The sequence below is a fragment of the Symphalangus syndactylus genome, chromosome 22, assembly GCF_028878055.3.
Source record: "Symphalangus syndactylus isolate Jambi chromosome 22, NHGRI_mSymSyn1-v2.1_pri, whole genome shotgun sequence".
Taxonomy (NCBI): Eukaryota; Metazoa; Chordata; class Mammalia; order Primates; family Hylobatidae; genus Symphalangus; species Symphalangus syndactylus.
In genome coordinates, this window is record NC_072444.2 from 9922932 (window position 1) to 9948579 (window position 25648).

At 41.5% G+C, this 25648-nt stretch overlaps 1 protein-coding gene, 1 long non-coding RNA gene and 1 other non-coding gene across 4 annotated transcripts in view; 1 reads left to right on the forward strand and 2 right to left on the reverse strand.

Annotated features, from left to right (window-relative positions):
- LOC134735618 (uncharacterized) overlaps nt 1–25648 on the forward strand; it is a 290658-nt gene that overhangs the window by 217473 nt on the left and 47537 nt on the right. The window lies entirely within an intron of this gene.
- Nucleotides 3540–3645, reverse strand: LOC129472820 (U6 spliceosomal RNA). Its single transcript, XR_008654091.1, has one exon. It is a non-coding gene; the product is annotated as a U6 spliceosomal RNA (small nuclear RNA).
- STX12 (syntaxin 12) overlaps nt 4405–25648 on the reverse strand; it is a 56493-nt gene continuing 35249 nt past the window's right edge. For both annotated transcript variants that reach the window (XM_055261378.2, XM_063631528.1), the window contains 5 exons: nt 17231–17274; nt 15257–15362; nt 9352–9424; nt 7523–7605; nt 4405–5901 (listed from right to left, as the gene is read on the reverse strand). In XM_055261378.2, the coding sequence (XP_055117353.1) occupies nt 5803–5901; nt 7523–7605; nt 9352–9424; nt 15257–15362; nt 17231–17274 (405 nt within the window). In that variant the 3' untranslated portion in view covers nt 4405–5802. The remainder of the gene's footprint in view (nt 5902–7522; nt 7606–9351; nt 9425–15256; nt 15363–17230; nt 17275–25648) is intronic.

Genomic DNA, 25648 nt, shown 5'->3' on the forward strand with positions numbered 1-25648 from the left:
CAAAGTGCTGGGATTACAAGCATGAGCCACCGCGCCCGGCCAACCTGATAGCATCTTATGGCAACTTTGTATTTCAACTTCTCAGCTTGTGTGATCCTTCTATTGCTGACTGTAGCCCCGGGAAACCTAAAAGCTACATCTTACCTTTCTAATTCTTTACTCCTTGGCCACATTCTGTTTCTAGCACAGTAGATGTTCACACGTGGCACCTTATGCTTACCTAGGCCCTCATAAAGCAAAATGCTCTTTGTTTGGGCACCAATGATGTCAGTATAGACCAGCAAACTAGAGAGCAGCAATTTAGGTCCTTAACGTTTTAAAATAGACTGGTGCACTAGCTGCCTTTGGATTTTGGTATCTCAATAAAGAGATTAATATGTTGGCCTTTGGTAGATTTCCTTAGAATAAGATCTAAAGACATTAGGAGCATATTGAGGTCGGGAAAGTTTTTAAAATTTTTAAATTATTATGTTTTGAGACGAATCTTACTCTGTCACCTAGGCTGCAGTGCGGTGGCAGGATTTCAGCTCACTGCAACCTCCACCTCCCAGGTCAAGCAATTCTCCTGTCTCACCTTCCCAAGTAGCTGGGATTACAGGCATGTGCCACCATACACGGGATTGCACCATGTTGGTGAGGCTGGTCTCGAACTCCCAACTTCAGGTGATCCACCTGCCTCAGCTTCCCAAAGTGCTGGGATTACAGATGTGAGCCACCGTGCCCTGCCAGAAAAAGTCTTGCTTTCGTCTCCCAGGCTGGAGTGCAACGGTGTGATTTCAGCTCACTGCAACCTCCACCCGCCAGGTTTAAGTGATTCTCCTGCCTCAGCCTCCCGAGTAGCTGGAATTACAGGCACACACCACCACACCTGACTTATTTTTGTATTCTTATTTATTATTGTATCATTTTTTTCTTTTTGAGATGGAATTTCGCTCTTGTCGCCCAGGCTGGACAAACTTGGCTCACTGCAACGTCCACTTCTCGGGTTTAAGCAATTCTCCTGCCTCAGCCTCCCGAGTAGCTGGGATTACAGGTGCCTGCTATCATGTCCAGCTAATTTTTGTATTTTTAGTAGAGACAGGGTTTCACCATATTGGCCAGGCTGGTCTCAAACTCCTGACCTCAGAAGATCCACCTGCCTCGGCCTCCCAAAGTGCTAGGATTATGCTGGGATTACAGGCACGAACCACCATATCCAGCCTAGTTTTTGTATTATTAGTACAGACAGGGTTTCACCACGTTGGCCAGGCTGGTCTTGAACCCCTGACCTCAGGTGATCCACCCGCCTCAGTCTCCCAAAGTGCCGGGATTACAGGCATGAGTCACTGTGCCTGGCCCTAACTATGCGTTGAAAAGCAGGGAAGCAGCAGGTGATTCGCAGCCTTAGGGAACAGGATGGACTGAGATCTGAGTTGGGCTCTGGTCTGCAATTAGTGACCAAAAGCAGAAGCTGTATTCCCATGACTGAGGACAGTCTCTGAGTAGAAAAAAAAAAAAAATACTGAATAGAGGCTGCTCAGAATGTTTTACTTTGCATAGACTGAACGGTAATTTCATTTTGATATTTTGCACTGCGGTGGGTGAACACTCCCATCCCTACCCCTTAGCAAAACACACACACGTGCGTACACACACACACAAACATACACTCCCCTGGGAGTATCTGTCTAGCATCTAGCAGGTTCTTATTCTGGAACATTCCCAGATTAAGTAGCCACAGTAACATTTCTACTTTACCTTATACTTTATACAGTATCATGGTTTTTTTTCTTTTTTTTTTTTTGAGACAGGGTCTCTGTTGCCCAGGCTGGAGTGCAGTGGTGCTATCTTGGCTCAATGCAACACCCACCTCCCGGGTTCAGGCAAAGCTCATGCCTCAGCCTCCTGAGTAGCTGAGATTACAGGCATGCGCCACCATGCCTGGCTAATTTTTGTAATTTTAGTAGAGGCAAAGTTTCACCATGTTGTCCAGGCTGGTCTTGAACTCCTGGCCTCAAGTGATCCACCTGCCTTGGCCTCTCAAAGTGCTGGGATTACAGCCGTGAGCCACTGTGCCCAGCCCATAGTTTTATTAATAATTCATTGGAAGAGAGAATGCTAGATCTACCCAGTACTCCTAGGATAATTCATAAAGGAAGTAGAAAAGGGGATGATGGCTCACGCCTGTAATCTCAGCACTTTGGGAGGCCGAGGTGGGCGGATCACGAGGCCAGGAGATCAAGACCATCCGGACTAATACGGTGAAACCCCGTCTCTACTAAAAATACAAAAAATTAGCCGGGCATGGTGGTGGGCACCTGTAGTCCCAGCTACTGGGGAGGCTGAGGCAGGAGAATGGCGTGAACCCAGGAGGCGGAGCTTGCAGTGAGCAGAGATAATGCCACTGTACTCCAGCCTGGGCAACAGAGTGAGACTCCATCTCAAAAAAGAAAAAAAAAAAAAAGAAAAGGGGATAAGAAAATGAAAGGAAGATAGAGGCAAAAATACAATTTCTATGTTCACACTAAACTGCTATGGGTCTTTATAATCAGAGAATTTTGTAGCTGGAAAAGAGGGAAAAGAGCTACCGAGAAAACTTGGGGCCTAAAGGTTAAGTTACTTTTTCTTTTTCTTTTTTTCCCCGAGACAGAGTCTTGCTCCATTGCCCGGAGCTAGAGTGCAATGGCATGATCTTGGCTTACTGCAACCTCCACCTCCTGGGTTCAAGCAATTGTCTTGCCTCAGCCTCCCAAGTAGCTGGGATTACAGGTGTGCGCCACCACGCCTGGCTAATTTTTGTATTTTTAGGAGAGATGGGGTTTCACCATGTTGGCCAGACTGGTCTTTAACTCCTGACCTCGTGATCCGCCCGCCTCAGCCTCCCAAAGTGCTGGGATTACAGGCATGAGCCACCGCACCCAGCCATAAGTGACGTAATTTTACAAGTACCCTCAGCAAGTTAATGGCAGAGCTAAGGTCTTTTGTACTCCAGTCTAGTTTCTGACATCCAAACCAACGTTTTTCAACCACAGTTACAAGTAAGAATTACCTGGGGCCTTTAAAAATCCCTATGCCCAAGCTATACTCCAGACTAAATTAAAATCTTGGAGTTGTGGGACCGAGGTATCACTATTTATTTTTTATTTTTTAGCAAGAAGAGAAGCACAGAGAATATTTTTAAAAAAACATAGAGCACTTTGGCCAGGCGCCAGTGGCTCAGGCCTGTAATTGCAGCACTTTGGGAAGCTGAGGTGGGCGGATCACTTGAGGTCAGGAGTTCCAGACCAGCCTGGCTAACGTGGTGAAACCCCATGTCTACTAAAAATATATTTTAAAAAATGAGTCAGGCATCGTGGTGAGCACCTGTAATCCCAGATACTTGGGAGGCTGAAGCATGAGAATTGCTTGAACCCAGGAGGTGGAGGTTGCAGTGAGCTGAGATTGTGCCACTGCACTCCAGCCTGGGCGACAGAGTGAGACCCTGTCTCAAAAAAAAAAAAAAAATATATATATATATATATATATATATATATATATACACAGAGAGAGAGAGAGACACAGAGAGAGAGAGAGAATTCGTGAATTTGCATGGCATCCTGGTGCAGGGGCCATGCTAATCTTCTCTGTATTGTTCCCATTTTATATATGTGCCGCCAAAGTGGGCACTGTATTTTTTTAGTTTCTAATGTGAAGCCATGTTAAAAACTGCTGTCCTAGATCGTGATGCTCCCAGTGATAATCAAGGCACAGATAAGGAGAATTCTGTGAATAGGTTTATTAGGACCACCTAGGAGAACCTCTTTGGCAACTACCACAAATTCTAGGCCATTTAAAATCCAGGCCAAGTTCATATTTGCTCTCCATGATCACCATTACAACAACCACGGGTCACATAGTATTACAGAACAGAAGCATGGTCACTTTATTTTACCCAAATGCAAATCGTTTTTCACAACCAAGACTTTTTTCTTTCCTACAATGTTACAAATGATGTATCCACGTCCGACTGTAATGTGGAATTAAACAGTGATCACAGAACCAAGGATTATCTCTGAAGCTGCTCTTTGGGCCACGGTACCACCCCAACAGCTCTAGCCTGTTGTTCTTTTTTTAAATTAAAAAATCAGTTTAAAAAAATGGAGATGGAGTCCTGCTATACTGCCCAGGCTGATCTTGAACTCTTGGGCTCAGACATACCGATACACTGATCCTCCCGCCTCAGCCTTCCAAAGTGTTGGGATTACAAGTGTGAGCCATTGCGCTCAGCCATCTCTACACACTGTTTTTCAAGGAAAGCCAGCTACACCTATTCCGTCCCAAACCAACCCTCACCTGGTGTCCAGTTTTCTTGGAAGTCTCAATTTTTCCATGACAGCACATTACCTAATACCACATTAGGATGTTAACTCATAAAAACATACTACAAAAGCTTTAAAAAACATTTATTTGTATTAAGTAAGTGCAAGAGTGCAAAGAAACTTATGCATTTGGGCCTTTGTTTCCCTACCGTTCACATTAGTTTAGTTTAGAAGATCAAGTATAATAACAGAAGGAGAACAGAAGAAATGAATATAAATATACTCAGGGTAGCCAAATCCTCGAATTCACTAAAGGATGAACCAAAGTTCTTGGCCAGATTCACATTTATGTGGGAGCCTAAACAAATTATGTTCCCTTTAACTGTTCTAGGCCTGTGGGAAAGGGAAGTGGACAACATTTATATTACAAGACAGTAATTTTATTGAAACATCTTTGTTTTGTCTAAAACTATGCATGGAGATATTAATCTCTTGTTTATAAATTAGGTTAAATCTAACATCACTATTTGAAACCAGTATTATTTACAAAAATGAACCTCTTCTTTGCTTCATTGTTGGTTCACAGGAATAATTTTAAACCAACCTCAATCTATCTTTAAAAATCTTCCTGCCTTCAAATGCCCAGCAACCCTTAGAAGGTAGGGGCAGCCCTTTGACAGCAACATTCATCATTCACCAGGAATGTAGAAGCACAAGTGAACAACAACAACAAGATTAAATCATTCCCAACAATTCCTATTTGCTTTTCCAAAGCATGCTATGTCTAATTCTGCCTTTCTATGCAGACAGGTGGGAGAGGGAGCCCATAGAGTATGTTAATATTAATTAAATTAACTTCTTTTAAAAGCTAACAGGATGGCTTAGTGTGGATGAGGATGAACTGCTGTGGATGACACTAGCAGATAATAAAGTAAACTTTAAACCCAGGTTAGTAACATGTACTCCGGTAACTGACCAGCTCAGATAGACTTCTCATTTACTCTGGATCACATGTACAATTTTTTACCTTCCGATTAAATATAGTGCCAAAATCTTTCAAAATAGAGAATAGGCTTCTTAGAAATTCAAATAAAAATGTTAAATAATAAAAACTAGTGGCCTATTATAGTTTCTGACAGACTCCAATATACTGGGTACCAGAAAGTAACTCTATCTCAGATGCTAGTAAAAAGGGTAAATTTTGTATATACATAAAAGACAATATTATGAGACTGTAGTGTCATTTGTCAAAACAAGAATATCTAGAATGGAATTTTCAGTAAACACTTGGGATGAAGGGCAATCAGAATACAAGAGGAAGCAAAATCCACATAAGTTAATTCCTAATTTGAGAAATCAATAGAATCAATAAATTGATAAATACTGTCTCCACAGGTCACGAATTCCAAAGACTAGTTAGTAGTTAGTTTCTAACTAAATGATTACAGGACGTTCTGGTATATGCTGTCTTCTTGTGATCAGTTTGTTCTTGAAAACAGCTCAGCGGGAGAACAATAGGAGGCAATCACTTTGTTTTATAAACTAGCCAGATAATAAATCCCAAGATTACAATAATCACTGACAGGACAAGCACCAGGATACACATCTTCTTGCGAGATTTTTTCTGAGGAAAGAAATATGTAAACAAGACACTCATGAAACAAGTAAAATTTGTATGTGTAAGACTCTAAGAATGCTTCATAAATCTGCCTCCTTGTAATTAAAGATTAACTCTATCCATGCAAAATTATGCAGAGAATTTCCCAGATATCTTAAGTCAGCAGCACTAGGTAGTAGTGCAAGTGTTTTTTTGTTTGTTTGGTGTTTGTTTTTTTTTTTTGAGACAGAGTCTCACTCCATCACCCAGGCTGGAGTGCCGTGGTGTGATCTTGGCTAACTGAAACCTCCACCTTCCAGGTTCAAGTGATTCTCGTGTCTCAGCCTCCTGAGCAGCTGGAATTACAGGCGTGTGCCACTATGCACAGCTAGTTTTTGTATTTTTAGTAGAGACGGGGTTTCACCAGTGTTGGCCAGGCTGATCTCGAACTCCTGACCTCAAGTGATCTACCTGCCTCGGCTTCCCAAAGGGCTGGGTTTACAGGCGTGGGCCACCGCACCCAGCCGAGTAGTATAGGTTTCAAAGTTTTAATTCCAAGTCCCCACATACAATTTTGCAAAGGAGCTATACCTGTGCTGCCAGGCATTATTTGCAATAAAATATTTGTGCATGTGTATTTTAATAACATTTTATAATACGTATAAAACTGTTATGTTCATTGTAAAAAAAATACAGCAAGCAGAGGGAGAAAAAAAATCACCCCTAGATAATACCGTCAACATTTTGATTGTATTTCTTTCTGATTTGTTACTATGTATATTATTTGACATAACTGGGATCATACTGTATGATGTTTGATGTTTTTCCTTACTTAATGTTTAGTATAAACATTTTTCTGTTTAAACTCTTCATAAACATCTCTTAATTTCCATATGCAACAATGAGTGGATGTATATAATTTAATTATTCCCTTACTGTTGGACCCTAAATTAATCACCTAGTTTTTAAAGGAAACACTATTATTAAATACAAATTTCCTTATGAGCACTCCCAGGTAAAATACAGCTATCCCAGGAACACAGAAAACAACTGAAATGCTATTTATTTCTAAAAAGCCATGCAACACCAAATTGAAGGGAAGTGAGAAGGACTTCATTCACATTATTTGTACACTGAGATAAAGACTTGGATAAGTAAAAAAACCAGAGTTTCAACTAACATGTAGAAGGATTTCACTTTATAGGAACAGTTCCAGAATGATTATCCCTATTTATTCATATATAAATAGCAGTCGAAGTTGATTCTATGTCCATCCTCTATGGCAACAGTCAACATAAAGTATCTATGAAGTCTTCGACTTTAACTGGACTTCTTACTATCCTAATTGAAATACATTCAGCTGTTTGAGATATAAAATAGCCTCATAGCAGATTTAGGTATCATATTAGTGTATAGGGTTAGCTTTGCAGTTACTAGCCTTCTGGTAAGTTTATTCAAGATGTGATTATTTTTTGTAGATCTATCTGCAAAGGAAAATAATAAAACTGGAACTGGGACTGCAATTATGACTACTTTCCTTTAGCTTAAACCTAAGCAAAAGGCTGTGGCTGTTCTCAATATGTCAATGTACTCTGATGGCCTAAAAAGTCTGCAACACAAAGTGACTTTCTTTGGTATCCACTTTTACCTGATAGTAAGCAGCTCGCTGTAACTGTTCAGTGGCTCTTTCGACGTGCACCTCTGAGCTTTCCACATTGGCTTCTATGCTATCTGCAAAAGGAAGGACAGAGGATGTTTTAACACACTCAGATGTTTTAAGACTGCAAATTGAACAGATTTCTGATGTTACGTATCCTGGTTTCACTACCACTATCCAAACTATCCAGCCATGAAATCAAGTTACTACCTTGGTAAGAGACTAGCCCTATTCTTTGGAGAAAAAACAATGAATTTTTGGGGGCTATGAAGTATTTAACTTACCCATAAATGATTCATAAAAAATTATGTAGACACACATAGAGAAAGAGAGAAAGAATACATAATAAAGCAAATGGGGTAGAATGTTAACAAGAGGTAAATCTGGGTAAAGGGCATAAATAAGGTCCTTGTAATATTTTTATTTTTGCTGCTTCTTTTTTTTTTTTTTTAAGAGACGGGATCTCACTCTGTCACCTAGACTGGAATGCAGTGGTACAATGATAGTTCACTGTAGCCTCCAACTCCTGGGCTCAAGTGATCTTCCCACCTCAGCCTCCTGAGTAGCTAGGACTACAGGTGCATGTTACTATGCCTGGCTAATTTTTTGGTAAAGACAGGGTCTCACTATGTTACCCAGGCTAGTCTTGAACTCCTGGCTTCAAGTGATCCTCCCACCTCAGCCTCCCAAAGTGCTGGGATTACAGGCGTTAGCAACCATGCCCAGCCTATTTTTGCAACTTTTAATAAACTTGAAATTATTTCCATATAGAAAGCTTTAAAAAAAGAGTTACTGGCCAGGCATGGTGGCTCACGCCTGTAATCCCAGCACCTGGGAGGCCAAGGCGGGCAGATCACTTGAGGTCGAGAGTTCAAGACCAGCCTGACCAACATGGAGAAACCCTGTCTCTACTAAAACTACAAAATTAGCTGGGCGTGGTGGCGCATGCCTGTAATCCCAGCTACTCGGGAGGCTGAGGCAGAAGAATCGTTTGAACCCAGACGGTGGAGGTTGTGGTGAGCCAAGATCACACCATCGCACTCCATCCAGCCTGGGCAACAACAGCAACAGTGAAATTCCATCTCAAAAAAAAAAAAAAAAGAGTTACTAACCCCATAATTTTGCAAGTTTGTAGAGATAAAAGCTGGGAAGCTGAGAGCTATTTCTCTAACAAAGACTTACAAAGAAGTCAATGGAACTGAGTATTCATGAGGCCTCATTTAACTTCTACATTTGATAACATAAGAAAATTGCTAAGAAAAATAAATTTGGTAATTTTTAAAATGGCATTCCTAAACGTACTTTAATTCTATAGCGGATATGACTAACTACTTTTTTTTTTTTTTTTTTTTTTATTGAGACGAAGTCTCACTCTGTCACTCAGGCTGGAGTACAGTGGTGCAGTCTCGGCTCACTGCAACCTCCGCCTCCCGGGTTCAAGGGATTCTCCTGCCTCAGCCTCCCGAGTAGCTGGGACTACAAGTGTGTGCCACCAGGCCTAGCTAATTTCTTGTACTTTTAGAGAGACGGGTTTCACCGTGTTAGCCAGGATGGTTTCCATCTCCTGACCTCGTGATCTGCCCGCTTGGGCCTCCCAAAGTGCTGGGATTACAGGCCTGAGCCACCATGCCCGGCCTAACTCCTTTTTCTTTCTTTCTTTTTTTTTTTTTTTTTAAGAGACAAATTCTCATTATGTTGCCCAGGTTGACTTCAAACTCCTAGATGGTGCTTCAGCCTCAGCCTTCTGAGTAGCTGGGATTACAGATGCATGCCAAATACTATCAACTCACCTTGAGGTTAAAGGTATCAATAATACATACCAATCAGATCACCCTGGTCATGGATCATCATGGCCAAATCTTTAAATATCTGATTGACATCCAAAATGTCAGCCTAAGGAAGACAAAAAACAATTAACTAACATTAAGCAACATGTTAGAAGATTTGTTTCCCTCATGTACCTAAAGTTTTACCTATTAACGTGTGTTTTTAAGGCTCTATAAAGCATGCTTTCTCCATAAACAGAAAATAATCTATTGCTGCCTACCCAATATTGTAAAACAGAAGACAGATAAACTCACCCTTCAAGCAACATTAATTGGACATGATACATGGGAACCAGTAAGAGTGCCCAAGTCCAAACAGTACAGCAGAAGGCTGGAGTGCTGATATAGACAAATTCTTGGTGTGATAGCCCTATGTGGAGACTGCTAGGCCTTGTGACAAAAGCCTGTTGAGTGCCTCCCGATGACAACCACTGGGACTTTGGACTACAGAATTTAAATGTTTATACAAGATCTTGCTATCTGAGGAATGCAAGGAGGAGCTACAAGTAAGGAGCCTCTTTTCCCCTGGGATTGACTCTGGAACTGTATGAGGAGCTGCTGGATTCTGTCATCACTGGACAATGCCCTATAGTAACTCCCAACTGACTGACAAAAAGCTGATGGTTTGTGGATAGCAGTTCCAAAGTGAATGGACTACATCCTATTTACTGCTCTGATCAAAGAACGTAAAAACAAATCAGCTCGGTGGCCTGAACTGCAGCTTGTTTTCCTAACAGCAGTGGAAGAATTTAACATTGGCAAAACCCCCTATATTTGGGTCTTTCTCCCTCCTTCCCTCCTTCTCTCCCTCCCTTACTTTTTTCTTCCTTTTCTTTCCTTCCTTCTTTTCTTCCTTCCTTCCTCCCTCCCTCTTTCCTTCCTTCTCTCTCTCTCCCTTCCCTTTCCTTCCCTCCCTCCCTCCCCTTCCTTCCTTTTTTCCCTCCCTCCCTTCCTTCTTTCTCCTCTCTCTTTCCTTCCTTCCTGTCTTTCTCTCTCTCTCTTTCTTTTTTTTTTGAGACAGAGTCTTGCTCTGTCACCCAGGCTGGAGTGCAGTGGCACAATCTCATCTCACTGCAACCTCCACCTCCCGGATTCAAGCAATTCACCTGCCTCAGCCTCCTGAGTAGCTGGGATTACAGACCTGTGCCACCACGCCGGAATAATTTTTGTATTTTTAGTAGAGACCGGGTTTCACCATGTTGGCCAGGCTGGTCTTGAACTCCTGACATCGTGATCCACTGCCTTGGCCTCCCAAAGTGCTGGGATTACAGGCGTTAGTCACCGTGCCTGGACTCCTCCCTCCCTCCCTTCTCTCTCTATCCCTCCCTCCCTTCCTGATCAGCCTGCCTCGGCCTCCCAAAGTGCTGGGATTACAGGTGTGATTCACCGCACCCAGCCTCCCTCCCTTCTTTCTATTTATTTTTATTTTTTACTTGTTTTTTTTGAGACAGAGTCTTGCTCTGTCATCCAGGCTGGAGTGCAGTGGCACAATCTCAGCTCCCTGCAACCTCCATCCCCTGGGTTCGAGCGATTCTCCTGCCTTATCCTCCCCAGTAGATGGGATTACAGTCGTGCACCACCACGTCCGGCTATTTTTTTTTTTTTTTTTTTTTTTTTTTCTGAGGTGGAGTTTCACTCTTGTTGCTAGGCTGGAGTGCAATGGTGCAGTCTCGGCTCACTGCAACTTCCGCCTCCTGGGTTCACGCAATTCTCCTGCCTCAGCCTCCCAGGTACCTGGGATTACAGAATGCACCACCATGCCTGGCTAATTCTTTATATTTAGTAGAGATGGGGTTTCACCACGTTGGTAAGGCTGGTCTCGAACTCCTGACCTCAGGTGATCCACCCGCTTTGGCCTCCCAAAGTGCTGGGATTACAGGCGTGAGCCACTGTGCCCGGCCCTAATTTTTGTATTTTTAGTAGAGACAGAGTTTCACCACGTTGGCCAGGCTGGTCTCGAACTCCTGACCTCAATTGATCGGCCTGCCTCGGCCTCCCAAAGTGCTGGGATTACAGGTGTGAGCCACCACATCCGGCCTATATTTGAGTTTTTCTGACTCATGATCAGGCAGAAGAAAGACAATGGAAACCTGTCTTATTAAAGGGACGCTCATATGGGGCATGACCCTATGGAAATTTGAGGGCAATTCCCTTCCAGGTTTGAAGTGTTATTGGAATCATAACTTGGCAGGCATTTCAATCACTTGCTAAGAGTCTACCATAGTTGGGGTAGTCTGCTAGTTGCTGTGAATACAGCTAACTGGGGTGGACGTGGGGAATAAGAGCACAATAAAATAAATAAGAAGAAAGAGTACTATATAGGAAATGACTGAATTAATGGTATAGAAAGGTGTGGAGAAAAGGAAGACTTTGCAGAAGAGGTAAGACATGAGTTGTGCCTTAAAGCAAAGGAGAGGTCATAGAAACAGAAAGGCAACTCAGTTAAGGAGCAAATAACCTAGCTTTGCCGTAACATAGCATTTGTGTGTCAGAGTTTGGAAATTACTAGATACGAAAATTGAACCTAGGCTAAGGAACTTGGACTTTCCTCTGTTGAATATGAAATGATCCATTATACCCTGGCATCCATTACATTTCTTTCCTTAGCTCCATATGTCTCACTCCACTCTGCTATAACAGTACATTTGTCCCTTGGTATCCGCGGGGGATTGGTTCCAGGACTCCCTCCCTCTAAGTCACTGATATAAAATGGCATAGTATTTGCATATGACTTATGCCCATTCTCTCCTATATTCTAAATCATCTCTATATTACTTATATAATGTTACATTACTATTTTATATTACATTACTATTTTACATAGCACTAACATTGTATTAGTAATGTACTAAACTAATACAATGTGTTATATAAAATACTGTTACACTGTATTGGTTTTTACATTTGTATTATTTTTTATTATTGTATTATTTTTTAGCTTTTTTTTAATGTTTTCAACCCACGGTTGCTTGAGTCTGAGGATGTGAAACCTAAATATATCGAGGGCCGACTGTATTTTTTTTTTTTTGAGACAGAGTCTCACTCTGTTGCCAGGCTGGAGAGCAATTGCTCACTGCAACCTCCACCTCCCAGGTTCAAGCAATTCTCCTGCCTCAGCCTCCTGAGTAGCTGGGATTACAGGCATGCACCACCACACCCAGCTAATTTTTTTGTGTTTTTAGTAGAGACAGGGTTTCACCATGTTGGTCAGGCTGGTCTTGAACTCCCGACCTCAGGTGATCCACTCGCCTCAGCCTCCCAAAGTGCTGGGATTACAGGCATGAGCCACTGCGCCTGGCCAGTAATTTTTTTTTGAAGGAAGGATTATTATTATTATTTGAGACAGAGTCTTGCTCTGTTGCCCAGCCTGAATTGCAGTGGCATGATTATGGCTCACTGCAGCCTTGATCTCCTGGGCTCAAGTGATCCTTCTACCTCAGGCTCCTGAGTAGCTGGGACCATAGGTACATGTTACAGCACCCGGTTAATTTTTTATTTTTTGTAGAGGTAAGGTCTTGCTACACTGCCCAGGCTGGTCTTGAATTCCTGGGCTCAAGCAATCATCCTGCCTCAGCCTTCAACTTGCCGGGATTACAGGCATGAGCCACTGCACTTAGCCATATTTCTAATGTTAGACAATTAATTCAATTAGTAGTAGCAGTAGGTGAAAAACAGTAAAGATATGACATTTTTGAAGGCAATAAAATAATCATAACTTAAGGATAAACTATCCCATCTAAAAACAGACACGACAGCCTGGCCAAAATGGCAAAACCCCATCTCTACTAAAAATACAAAAATTAGCCAGGAGTGGTGGCGGGCACCTATAATCCCTGCTACTCGGGAGGCTGAGGCAGGAGAATCGCTTGAAGTCAGGAGGTGAAGGTTGCAGTGAGCCAAGAATGCGCCACTGCACTCTAGCCTGGGTGGCAGAGTAAGACTCTGACTCAAAAAATAAATAATAAATAAATAAAAACAGACATTGATGGCCTTTAGGGCAGTGGGTCTCAACCCTGGCTGCACATTATAATCACCTGGGGGAACTTTTTAAAAAAATACCCATGCACGGCCGGGCGCAGTGGCTCACGCTTGTAATCCCAGCACTTTGGGAGGACAAGGTGGGCGGATCACGAGGTCAGGAGATCGAGACCACGGTGAAACCCCATCTCTACTAAAAATACAAAAAATTAGCCGGGCGTGGTGGCGGGCGCCTGTAGTCCCAGCTACTCGGAGAGGCTGAGGCAGGAGAATGGCGTGAACCCGGGAGGCGGAGCTTGCAGTGAGCCGAGACTGCGCCACTGCACTCCAGCCTGGGCGACAAAGCAAGACTCCGACTTAAAAAAAAAAAAAACAAACCCATGCCCAGGGCCTCATGCCCAGAAATTATGATTTATTAGTTTGAACCATATAAAATAGTGGATATTTGCCCATTTTTAACATACAATAAACAGGAATTTCACATTATCCCATCAAATAATTAGTGGCAGATGAGAGCTGGGGCATTAAAAAAAAATCTTCTCCAGGTGTTCCTCCTGTGCAGTCACGGTTTGGAACCACTGCCACAGATGGAGGCCAAGGAGGAGCTCAAAATTTCCCTCTCTCCTTTTCTCCTCCCCTGATCCCAGCAATGGCAGCCTTCTACCTTCAGAGAAAACTAAACTGGAGAAAACTCAGGTTTAAGGATATTTTAGCTGGGCACAGTGGTTCATGCCAGTAATGCCAGCACTTTGGGAGGCTGAATCAGCAGGCAGATCACTGGAGGTCAGAAGTTCAAGACCAGCCTGGCCAACATGGCAAAACCCTGTCTCTACTAAAAATACAAAAATTAGCTGGGTGTGGTGGCACGTACTTGTAGTCTCGGCTATTCAGGAGGCTGAGGCAGGAGAATCGCTTGAACCCGGGAGAGGCAGGCTGCAGTGAGCTGAGATAGCGTCATTGCACTCCTGCCTGGGCGACAGAGCAAGACTCAGTCTTGAAAAGAAAAAAAGATATTTTGTTAGTCACTGTGCAAAATTAAAGTTGAAAGCTCAGTTAGTTAAGAAAGGCCTGCAGACTTCTCCCTCAACCTCCACCTCAAAAACTGTTTCTATTTCTCTGACTCACTGAAGGGATAAGATCTACAACTTGGGATTAGACTTTAGGATATACAAAAATGGAGCAAGACTTTTGGCCTGCCTTTATTCTGGGCTCTTCAGACTAAGCGAAGGGGCTCTCCATGGAGTCCTGCCTAACCCGGAGGTTGGCATTGAGATTTGAGGTCAAAGTTCTAATGAGCAATAAAATATCTGTCTGCCTTGTTCTGTTCTCCATGTACATTTCTCCAGGAGAAATAAGATGTGGTGATCTGTATAAGATGTGGTGATTGTGGAAAGGATTTGAGTACTCCTGGGCACCAAGGCCAATACCATTATAACAGTAGTTCATGCCAGGAGCGGTGACTCATGCCTGTAATCCCAGCACTTTGGGAGGCCGATGAGGGTGGATCACCTGAGGTCGTGAGTTCAAGACCAGCCTGACCAACATGGAGAAACACCGTCTCTACTAAAAATACAAAATTAGCCAGGCGTGGTGGCACATGCCTGTAATCCTAGCTACTCGGGAGGCTGAGGAGGAGAATCGCTCGAACCCAGGAGGCAGAGGTTGCAGTGAGCCAAGATCGCACCATTGCACTCCAGCCTGGGCGACAAGAGCGAAATTCCGTCCAAGAAAAAACAAAACAAAACAAAACAAAAAACAGTAGTTCAAACCCACCATGATTACATTGAGACAGAAAAAATACAAATCACACAATGACACATTTTATGCTTTTTCGTAATCACTAAGAGAATTAAAGTGAACTAACGAGTTCAGATACCTGCAGACACACTGAGTCAAACAAAAAACATGACCTGGCTCTCACCTCCAGCTGCCGAATTGCCGTTTCTCTTTCTTTAATAAGCTCCAAATCCTGCTCGGTGATGGCCACCTCATCCTCCTGGCTCTGCATCTGGTTCCACTCCTCATGGCTGCAGGAAGACAGGCACGCTAGGTGATTTCTCCTCTCAAAGGCATGACAAGACATATCTCCAACACCTCTACTGCCAGCAGAACCTATGCAAAGACATTACCAGGGCTCCACTCCTCTGCTATCAATAAGGAGGGCCACAATCTTCATATCCAGAAGCAAAGAGCTGATGATATCAGGAACACAAAGACTCAGCTTCCATGGGCAAAGCTGACATGTAGCAGAATTATGAGGGATGGGACTCCTGGCTGTTTCCATTTAGGGGTATACTCTGTAATCTCACTGGGGCTTGCCAGACAAGGAGAGTAGCCAGAGATTTGAACTCATTGAATTATGTTGCACCATCATCTTCCAGGGCACTCTCAAAGTGCAAGCTGCATTGGTACCTTCAGTACTAAGTGGGTGGAGAAGAGCAAGCTAAGTGACCTATCAGTGCTTTGCCAGTTAGTTCAAAAGAATCACATCTCCTGGTTTTCCGAAATTTCCTTGAGGTTATGCTTTGGGTTAAATATCTCTTAACAGGCTAGGCGCGGTGGCTCACGCCTGTAATCCTAGCACTTTGGGAGGCTAAGGCAGGAGGACTGCTTGAGGCCAAGGAGTTCAAGACCAACCTGGCTAACATAGCAAAACCCTCATCTCTATTAAAAAACAATCCGTAAAAAACCCTCTTAACAGAAAGCTAGTGAAATGTCATAACTCTTTTTTTAAAAGTTTTTTTAGAAATGGGGGTCTTGCTTTGTTGCCCAGGCTGGTCTCAAACTCCTGGCTTCAAGCTATCCTCCTGCCTCAACCTACCAAAGTGCTGTGATTACAGGCTTGAGCCACCATGCCTGGCTTTTTTTTTTTTTTTTTTTTTTTTTTTGAGACGGAGTTTCGCTCTTTCATCCAGGCCGGAGTGAAGTGGCACTTACTTCACTCCACTCCCCGGGTTCAAGAGATTCTCCTGCCTCAGCCTCAAGAGTAGCTGGGATTATAGGCGCCTGCCTCTATGCCCAGCTACTTTTTGTATTTTAGTAGAGATGGGGTTTCGCCATGTTGGCCAGGCTTTTCTCGAACTCCTGACCTCAGGTGATCCACCCGCCTCAGCCTCCCAAAGTGCTGAGATTACAGGCTTGAGCCACCATGCCCCACCGCCTCTTTATTTTCAAGCATTTAAAAGGAAAACATATTACTTATTATACTAGATATAAAACACTTTGAAATTCCATTATTATGTGTTTTCCCAACAGTATCATAAATCATATTTCACCTCTCCAATGTTTAAATAACATCCTCTACATGCTAGAGATACAGAGTCCTCAGGCCTTTGAGGTGCTCGTAGTGTAGTGGGGAGGGATGGATGTGTATCTATGCTAAAACATATCAAGTTCTGAACTAATACCACAAATACACTTCTATGGGATTAGTTTGGAGAAGTTAAGAACATCATTCAGATATGAATTGTCTGGTTTCCCTCTTAATACTCCTAGAAGGATGAGTTGCTTCCATTTTATAAATGAGTAAAGAGACCCAAGAACTCTGATGGGTTTAAATCTGAATTAGAGGTAAGATGACTTAGACTTCCTAATCTGTAGACATGTGGGTTCATACTTATTCCTAGGGAGTCAAGCTCTCTGCTTAACACACAGACATCAATGGTTTCTTGGGATTTTTTATTCACCTTGAAATTACTCCTTCTAATAACTCAAAGAGCTTGGAAAAGCCCGTGGTTCTGCCTTTTTAATTTTATTCTGTGGATTATGTTATCCACCCCAGGTGCCCCCTTATTTTTGCCCTCTATTTTTTCATTGATTTTTAAAATTAATAGAAATATAACGAGATAGATTCCCATCTCAACTATTCAGCAGGTTGTATGAATAATTCTATTACCTGTCAAATGAGACCAGCTGCTCCTCTCTTTGCCTCTCTTCTGCCTAGAAAGTAGATGGTATTATTGCTGCTGTCATCCAGAAACACGTCACAGACACACAAAACAAGGGCTTCCTTAGCACAGTATAAAGAAGCAACATCCTTCGACACCCACAGACTCTGTAAGATTACACAGGACTCTGGCAATCTGTCTCAACTAAGAAGTGGGTGTAAAGTTGTTAAAGAAAATCTGCATTCCAGTTTGAGTCCTGAACAGAAACCATACGGAACACGGTGGAGGATAACATGGGTAGGAGAAAGGGCTAAAAATAAAAATAACAACAATAAAATACTTTAAAATTTAGGGGGAGGTAGATAAAGTTGCAAGAATACAAAATTTCAGGACATGTAAAAATTTTTTAAATGGACATAGCATATTGTATACTAAAGCAGATTCACTTCAAAAATCAGTCTAATGTAAATGGTGTCACCTTTTTTTCTCCTAAGGTTTTTTGATTTTTACTGATGTGTGGTCAAGAGTATATGAGATCTGGCCGGGCGCAGTGGCTCACGCCTATAATCCCAGCACTTTGGCAGGCTGAGGTGGGCAGATCACAAGGTCAGGAGTTCAAGACCAGCCTGGCCAATACGGTGAAACCCCGTCTCTACTAAAAATACAAAAAAAATTAGCTGGATGTGGTGGTGGGCACCTGTAGTCCCAGCTACTCAGGAGGCTAAGGTAGGAGAATTGAATCTGGGAGGCGGAGGTTGCAGTGAGCTGAGATTGCGCCACTGCACTCCAGCCTGGACAACAGAGCAAGACTCCATCTCAAAAAAAACAAAAAACAAAAAAACGAGAGTATATGAGATCTTTGAGAACGTTGCTAATCAATCTATTATCAATATATATTAAACTCTGGAGAGATGGGATTTGGCATAAATACACATAAACTAACCTTTCTTTTCTTTTCTTTTCTTTTTGAGATGGAAACTTACTCTGTCGCCCAGGCTGGAGTGTAGTGGCACGATCTCGGCTCACTGCAACCTCTGCCTCCCAGGTTCAAGCGATTCTTCTGCCTCAGCCTCCTGAGTAGCTGGGACTACAGGTGCACGCCACCACGCCCGGCTAATTTTTGTATTTTTAGTAGAGACGGGGTTTCACCATATTGGCCAGGCTGGTCTCAAACTCCTGACCTCATGATCCGCCCGCCTCGGCCTCCCAAAGTGTTGGATTACAGGCCTGAGCCACAGAGCCCAGCCCACTAACCTTTATTTTCAAGAAGGTTGCTTTAAATTGTGGCAGATTTTGAACTTATTGGGAACAGAGCTTATTGGGAACCTATTATTCTGTATATTATTTTGTTTAATTCTTACGATAACTCTGATTTATCATAGTCTCCTCTTTGGCATATAATAATGATTTTGAAAAATAGTCTTTCCAATAGTAATTTATCTAATACTATTGAATTAAGAAAGTTAGGCAAGCATATAGTGTTACTTTAAAAGGGAATTTACCAGGATTTTTGGCATTTGGTGAAAGACTAGCAATCGAGTCTTTCAGGTGTTACTGTTTGATGAGGAAAAAGTATGCTTTATAATCAAGCTATAAGAATAAATATCATTATTATTAAAAAATCAGTCTAATGGATGTATTACTTTTATAATTTAAAAACAGGCCGGGTACGGTGGCTCATGCCTGTAATCCCAATCCCAGCACTTTGAGAGGCCGAGGCGGGCAGATCACTTTGAGGTCAGGAGTTCGTGACCAGCCTGGCCAACAAGGTGAAACCCCGTCTCTACTAAAATACAAAAATTAGGCAGGCATGGTGGTGGGTGCCTGTAATCCCAGCTACTCGAGAGGCTAAGGCAGGAGAATTGCTTGCACCTAGAAGGCAGAGGTTGCAGTGAGCCAAGACCGTGCCACTGCACTCCAGCCTGAGTGACAGAGTGAGACTCCCTCTCAGAATGAATAAATAAATAAATATAAAACAAAGCAAAAATGGTAAAAATCAATGTATTTTCATTTTTAAAAAGCTTACCCTTTTTATAACAGCAATACAGGACAAGCAAAATGAAGAGAATTTCAAATTTCTATCCACTCAGAGGAACACTGTGGGTTTTTTTTTTTTTTTCTTTTTACTTTATCTTTTTCCCCAGATCAAGAAATAACATTGCCAGAGCCCTAAAAGCCCACCCACGTGCCCTTCTCCAATCACAACTCCATCCCTCCCTTTTAATCATTTTCTTGCATTTTAAGAATAGTGAGATATATTCTTTTTTTTTTTTTTTTTTTTGAGACAGAGTCTCGCTCTGTCGCCCAGGCTGGAGTGCAGTGGCGCGATCTCGGCTCACTGCAAGCTCCGCCTCCCAGGTTCACGCCATTCTCCTGCCTCAGCCTCCTGAGTAGCTGGGACTACAGGCGCCCGCCACTGCGCCCGGCTAATTTTTTGTATTTTTAGTAGAGACGGGGTTTCACCGTGGTCTCGATCTCCTGACCTCGTGATCCGCCCGCCTCGGCCTCCCAAAGTGCTGGGATTACAGGCTTGAGCCACCGCGCCCGGCCTAAGAATAGTGAGATATATTCTTATTCAATATCATTTTGCCTGTTTTTGAACTTTACATAAACGAAATTATACTGTTTATATTCTTTAGTGCTTTTTTTGAATCATTCCAGATTATGCCAGATCCATCTCTGATACTGAATGTAACTGTGGTTCAATCATTTTCTTTGCTGTATGATATTATAGTGTATGAACATATCAGAATTTATCCATTCTACTGTTGACAGACATCTGGATGTTTCCAATTTTTGACTACTACAAACAATGCTGCTATGCACATTCTTGTACATACATCCTGGTATAACACATACGGGTTTCTCTAGGGTAGAATTGCTGGATCACAAGGTCTGCATGTGTTCTGAAGATACAGCCAAAATGTTTTCCAAAGTAGTTGTTCTAATTTATACCACCGGCCAGATAAAAAAGTTCCTGTTGCATCATATCCATAATGACAACTCCCAGTGTTCACAGAATTTTAAACTTCTGCCCTCCTGGTGGGCATGAAATAGTATTTCATTGTTATTTTAATCTGTAATTTCATCATTACTAAAGAAACTGAGTACCTTTTCATTTGTTTGACCATTACTCAAAATAATACTAAAGTGTTTATTTGCTCCATGAGTGTAAATATCAACAGGATGGAGCAAAAGCAATGGTGGGGGACTGGTGGCAGGGAAGTGGGGATGGTTAATGGGCACAAAAAATAGGAAGAATGAATAATACCTAGTATTTGAAAGCATAACAGGGTGACTATAGTCAATAATAATTTAATTATATATTCAAAAATAACTAAAAGAGTATAATTGAATTGTCTGTAACATAAAGGATAAATGCTTGAGGGGACAGATACCCCATTTACCATGGTGTAATTATTACACATTACATGACTGTATGAAAGTATCTCATGTACCTCATAAATATATACACCTACCATGTGCCCACAAAAATTAAAAATTAAAAAAAGGCAATGGTAGTGATATGGTTTGGCTCTATGTCCCCACTCAAATCTCATCTCGAATTGTAATCCCCCCATGCTGAGGGAGCGACCTGGTGGGAAGTGATTGGATCATGGGCGCCGCCCCCTGCCACGTGCTGTTCACGTGTTAGTGAGGGAGTTCTCGTGAGATCCGGTTGTTTGGTAAGTGTCTGGTATTTCCTCTGCACTCTCTTTCTCTCCCCTGCCACCATGTAAGACATGCCTTGCTTCCCCTTAGCTTTCTACCATGGTTGTAAGTTTCCTGAGGCCTATCCAGCCATGCAGAACTGTGAGTCAATTAAACCTCTTTTATTTATAAAGTATCCAGTCTCAGGTAGTATCTTTATAGCAGTGTGAAAACGGACTAATACAGATAGACAAAATGGCTCAAGGCAGTGGCACCGAACTGAACTAGTATTATTGTATTCTTCATCACCACACACTCACAGTATTTTAAAAGCCAATGTATCCTTGAAGCCATACAAATTATTAATTAAACCTTGACCCCTCAATACACATCTTTCTACTATTGTGTATTGTGAAATGGGAAGTGCACATAAAGTACTTCTGCTGCATAAAGAAATACAATGTCTGTCTCTAGGAAAAGCACTTGTGTAATGGAACTGCAGGCTGAACTGGCCACTTTTTTTAGGGAATACCATTTTTACTTATTCAATATAGTTTTATAAGAACTTAGTAAAAACTTATTTAAAAGCTTTAAAACTTTCATAAACGTATACATATAAACTTTTCAGATGGGTATTTGGCAGACAACTTGTTGAAAATAAGTATGAGCCTGTCACTTCAAGGAAAACAACAGAGGGTGTTTGTTGCCAGTGATAAAAATGTAGCTTTCAAGTAAAAATAAAAATAAAATTTCGGAAGACTTGTATCTACCACTGTAACAGTTTCCCAATATTTAAATACTTTTCTGGTGAAACTGATGGAAATATGTATTTTTTTATATTGTAAAATGAAATGTATCGACATTTGGAAGAGCTGCATAACTCAGGGAACCAATACTATCCAAATGATAAATACATGATGCTATAAAAATCATGCATGGATAAAAGATCCAATCAAAGTATAATATAGACCAACAGATGTTAATGTAACAGAGTATGAAGTCATCATAATGGTTTTAGATTGTACAATGCAACTAACTTTTGTCAAGTTTTGATTTAGTATCAAATAAGAGTGTCAACAAGGTTATAAAAATATTCCTTTTCCAACTGTATATTTCTGCCAGCTTGGATTTTCTTCAGATACTTCAACCAGAACAACCTATCATAATAGACTGAATATAGAAGCAGATATAATCCTGGACGAAAAAAGCTGAGAGAGTTCATCACCACTAGACCTGCCTCACAAGAAGTGCTAAAGGGAGTTCTTCAAGCTGAATGAAAAGCATAATAATTAGTAACATGAAAACATATGAAAGTATAACATTCACTGGTAAAAGTAAGTAAATAGTCAAATTCAGAATATTCTAATACTGTAATGGTGGTATATAAATCACTTACATCTTTAGTATGGAGGTTAAAAAACAAAAGCAGCTAGGAAAATCTAGCTGCCTTCTGGTAAGCCAGACATTAAAATAAAAAAAATTTGCAAAAATGAAAATAATGCTACTCTGCCCACTAATTTTTTTTTCTTGGAAACACAATTTTTTAAAATTAAAAATCTAATTTAATTCCTTCTTTCCCCATGTGCATAAAAAATCTAATTTATATTCATATTAATATGTAATAAGTGTATTATTTGTAAATGAATAAACAAACATCTAAAATTTTTCTCAGTTTTAATTTCTAATACAGTACACATCAATAGATATGACTCATATAAACAAAACTTCTTCGGGGTCTGATATGGTTTGGCTCTGTGTCCCCACCCAAATCTCACCTTGAATTGTAATAATCCCCACGTGTCAAGGGAGAGACCAGATGGAGAAAACCGAAGCATGAGGACAGTTTTCCCCATGTTGTTCTCGTGATAGTGACTGAGTTCTCACAATATCTGATGGTTTTATAAGGGGCTTCCCCCTTCTCTCAGCACTCATTCTCTCTCCTGCTGTCCTGTGAAGAGGTGTCTTCCACCGTGACTGTAAGTTTCCTGAGGCCTCCCAGCCATGTGGAACTGTGAGTCAATGAAACCTCTTTCCTATATAAAGTAAATTACCCAGTCTCTGACAGTTCCTTCCTTCCTTCCTTTCTTCCTTCCTTCCGTCTTTCCTTTCTTTCTTTCTTTCTTTCTTTCTTTCTTTCTTTCTTTCTTTCTTTCTTTCTTTCTTTCTTTCCTTCTTTCTTTGTTTTTGAGATGGAGTCCCACTGTGTTGCCCAGTCTCTGGCAGTTTCTTTCTTTCTCTTTCTTTCTTTCTTTCTTTCTTTCTTTCTTTCTTTCTTTCTTTCTTTCTTTCTTTCTTTCCTTTCCTTTCCTTTCCTTCTTTCTTTTTTTCTTTCTTTCTTTTCCTTCCTTCCTTCTTTCTTTCTTTCTTTTTTTTTTGATGGAGTCTCACTGTGTTGCCCAGGCTGGAGTGCAGCAGTGTGGTCTCAGCTCACGGCAATCTCCGCCTCCCAGGTTGAAGCGAATCTCCTGCCTCAGTGTCCTGAATAGCGGGGATTATGGGCACCTGCCACCATGCCTGGCTGATTTTTTATATTTTTAGTAGAGATGGGGTTTCACCATGTTGGCCAGGCTGGTCTTGAACTCCTGACCTTGTGATCCGCCTGCCTCAGCCTCCCAAAGTGCTGGGATTACAGGCGTGGGCCACCATGCCCAGCTTCGGGCAGTTCTTTATAGCAGAGTGAGAACAGACTAATACAGGGTCCTTAGTAATTTTTTTTTTTAAGATTCAAGAAGATAACTTAATGATTTTTTTTTTTTTTTTTTGAGATGGAGTTTCACTCTTTTTGCCCAGGCTGGAGTGCAATGGTGCAATCTCGGCTCACTGCAACCTCCACCTCCTGGGTTCAAGTGATTCTCCTGCCTCAGCCTCCCAAGTAGCTAGGATTACAGGCATGCACCACCATGCCTGGCTAATTTTGTATTTTTTAGTAGAGACAGGGTTTCTCCATGTTGGCCAGGCTGGTCTTGAATTCCTGACCTCAGGTGATCCACCTGCCTCAGCCTCCCAAAGTGCTGGGATTACAGGCACGAGCCACTGCGCCCGGCCAGAGAATTTAATGATTTTTAAGAGTGTAATGGGTTCCTGAGATTAAAAAGTTTGACAACTTTTGTTCTATTGAGTTGTATCTTTCTTTTTCATATTGATTCATGGGAATTCTGTTTTTTTGTTTTTGTTTTTGAGGTGCAGTCTTGTTCTGTCTCCCAGGCTGGTGCACAGTGGCACAATCTCAGCTCACTGCAACCTCTGTCTCCCTGGTTCAAGCGATTCTCCTGCCTCAGCCTCCGGAGTAGCTGGGATTACAGGCATGCGCTACCACGCCCGGCTAATTTTGTATTTTTAGTAGAGACAGGGTTTCACCATGTTGGCCAGGCTGGTCTTGAACTCCTGACCTTGTGATCTGCCCACCTTGGCCTCCCAAAGTGCTGGGATTACAGGCGTGAGCCACCGTGCCTGGCTGAATTCTTTATATATTCTAAATGCTAGTCCTTTGCTATTAAATATATATAGCAATGTCTTCTCCCTGTCTGTGACTTGTCTTTTCACATCTTTACCACTTTTTTCTTTGTTCTTCATTTCTTTCTGCTTTTCAGACTTTCCATCTGAGATCACTTTCCTTCCACTTGAAATACATTCTTTAGAATTTCCTTCAATAAGATGTGCTGATAGAAAACTCTTTTGATTGAAAATGTCTTTAATTAGCCCTCATTCTTGACATATATTTTCACTGGATTTAGAATCCTAGGTAGGCAGTTATTGTCCTTCATCAACATTCAAGATAGCACTCTACTGGCTTCCACTGTTGTTGAGAAGTCAACTGTCAATCTAACTACTGTATCTTTGAAGGTATTCTAATGTTTCTCCAGCTATCTTTATGATTTTTCTCTTTGTCTCTGGTCTGAAGTTTGTCTTTGATGTATCTAGATTAGAGATTTTATTTATCCTGCTTGGGATTTGTTAGGCTTCTTGAAACTGCAGGCTAGGGTTTTTAATCAGTTCTAGAACATTATCAGTCATTATTTCTTCAAATATCACCTCTGTTCTATGTTTGCCCTATTCTCACTCTATAACTCCAGTTAAAACTACATTAGATCTTTTCTCTCTATTCTCCATTTCTCATAATCTTTCTTCCATATTTAACCTCTTAACCCCCTATGCGACATGCTGGATAATATATTCTAACCAATTTTTTAGTTAAACCACCCATCCACTAAGTTTTTAAATTTCTATATCTTTCCATTTTAGAAATTATTTTGACACTTTTTCAAATCTTTGTGTAGTTTCCTGCAGAGGTTTTCAGCCTTTTATGTCTTTAAACACAGTAAGTATAGTTGTCTTATAATTCTAATATACAAAGTCTTTGTAGGTATATTTCACTTCATTGCTGTTTCTACTAATTCTTGCTCAGAGTAATTTGCTTCTTTGCACACATGGTTATTTTTAGTGACTGGTACTTACTGCCCTAGAAAAATTATTTGAGAGTATTATTTCAGGGCTAGAATAAAGGTGTCTTTCTATAGAAGGAATTTGTGTTTGCTTCTACCCCACACATAGGTGGCTCTCCCAGTCCAGGACCACTGAGCCATTCAGGTAGGATGAATTTGAGCAGAAAATCCGCCTGAAGAAGGTTACTTTGTGGTAACCTTGTCTGGATTTCTCCTCCCTCCTGCCCTTCTCCTCCATCTGCTCAGTTCAGTGCTAATGCAATCTTTTTGCAATCTGCTGGGGGATAGGAGAGCTTACTTTTGACTTAATATTCTAAGGATATAGTCTCTTAG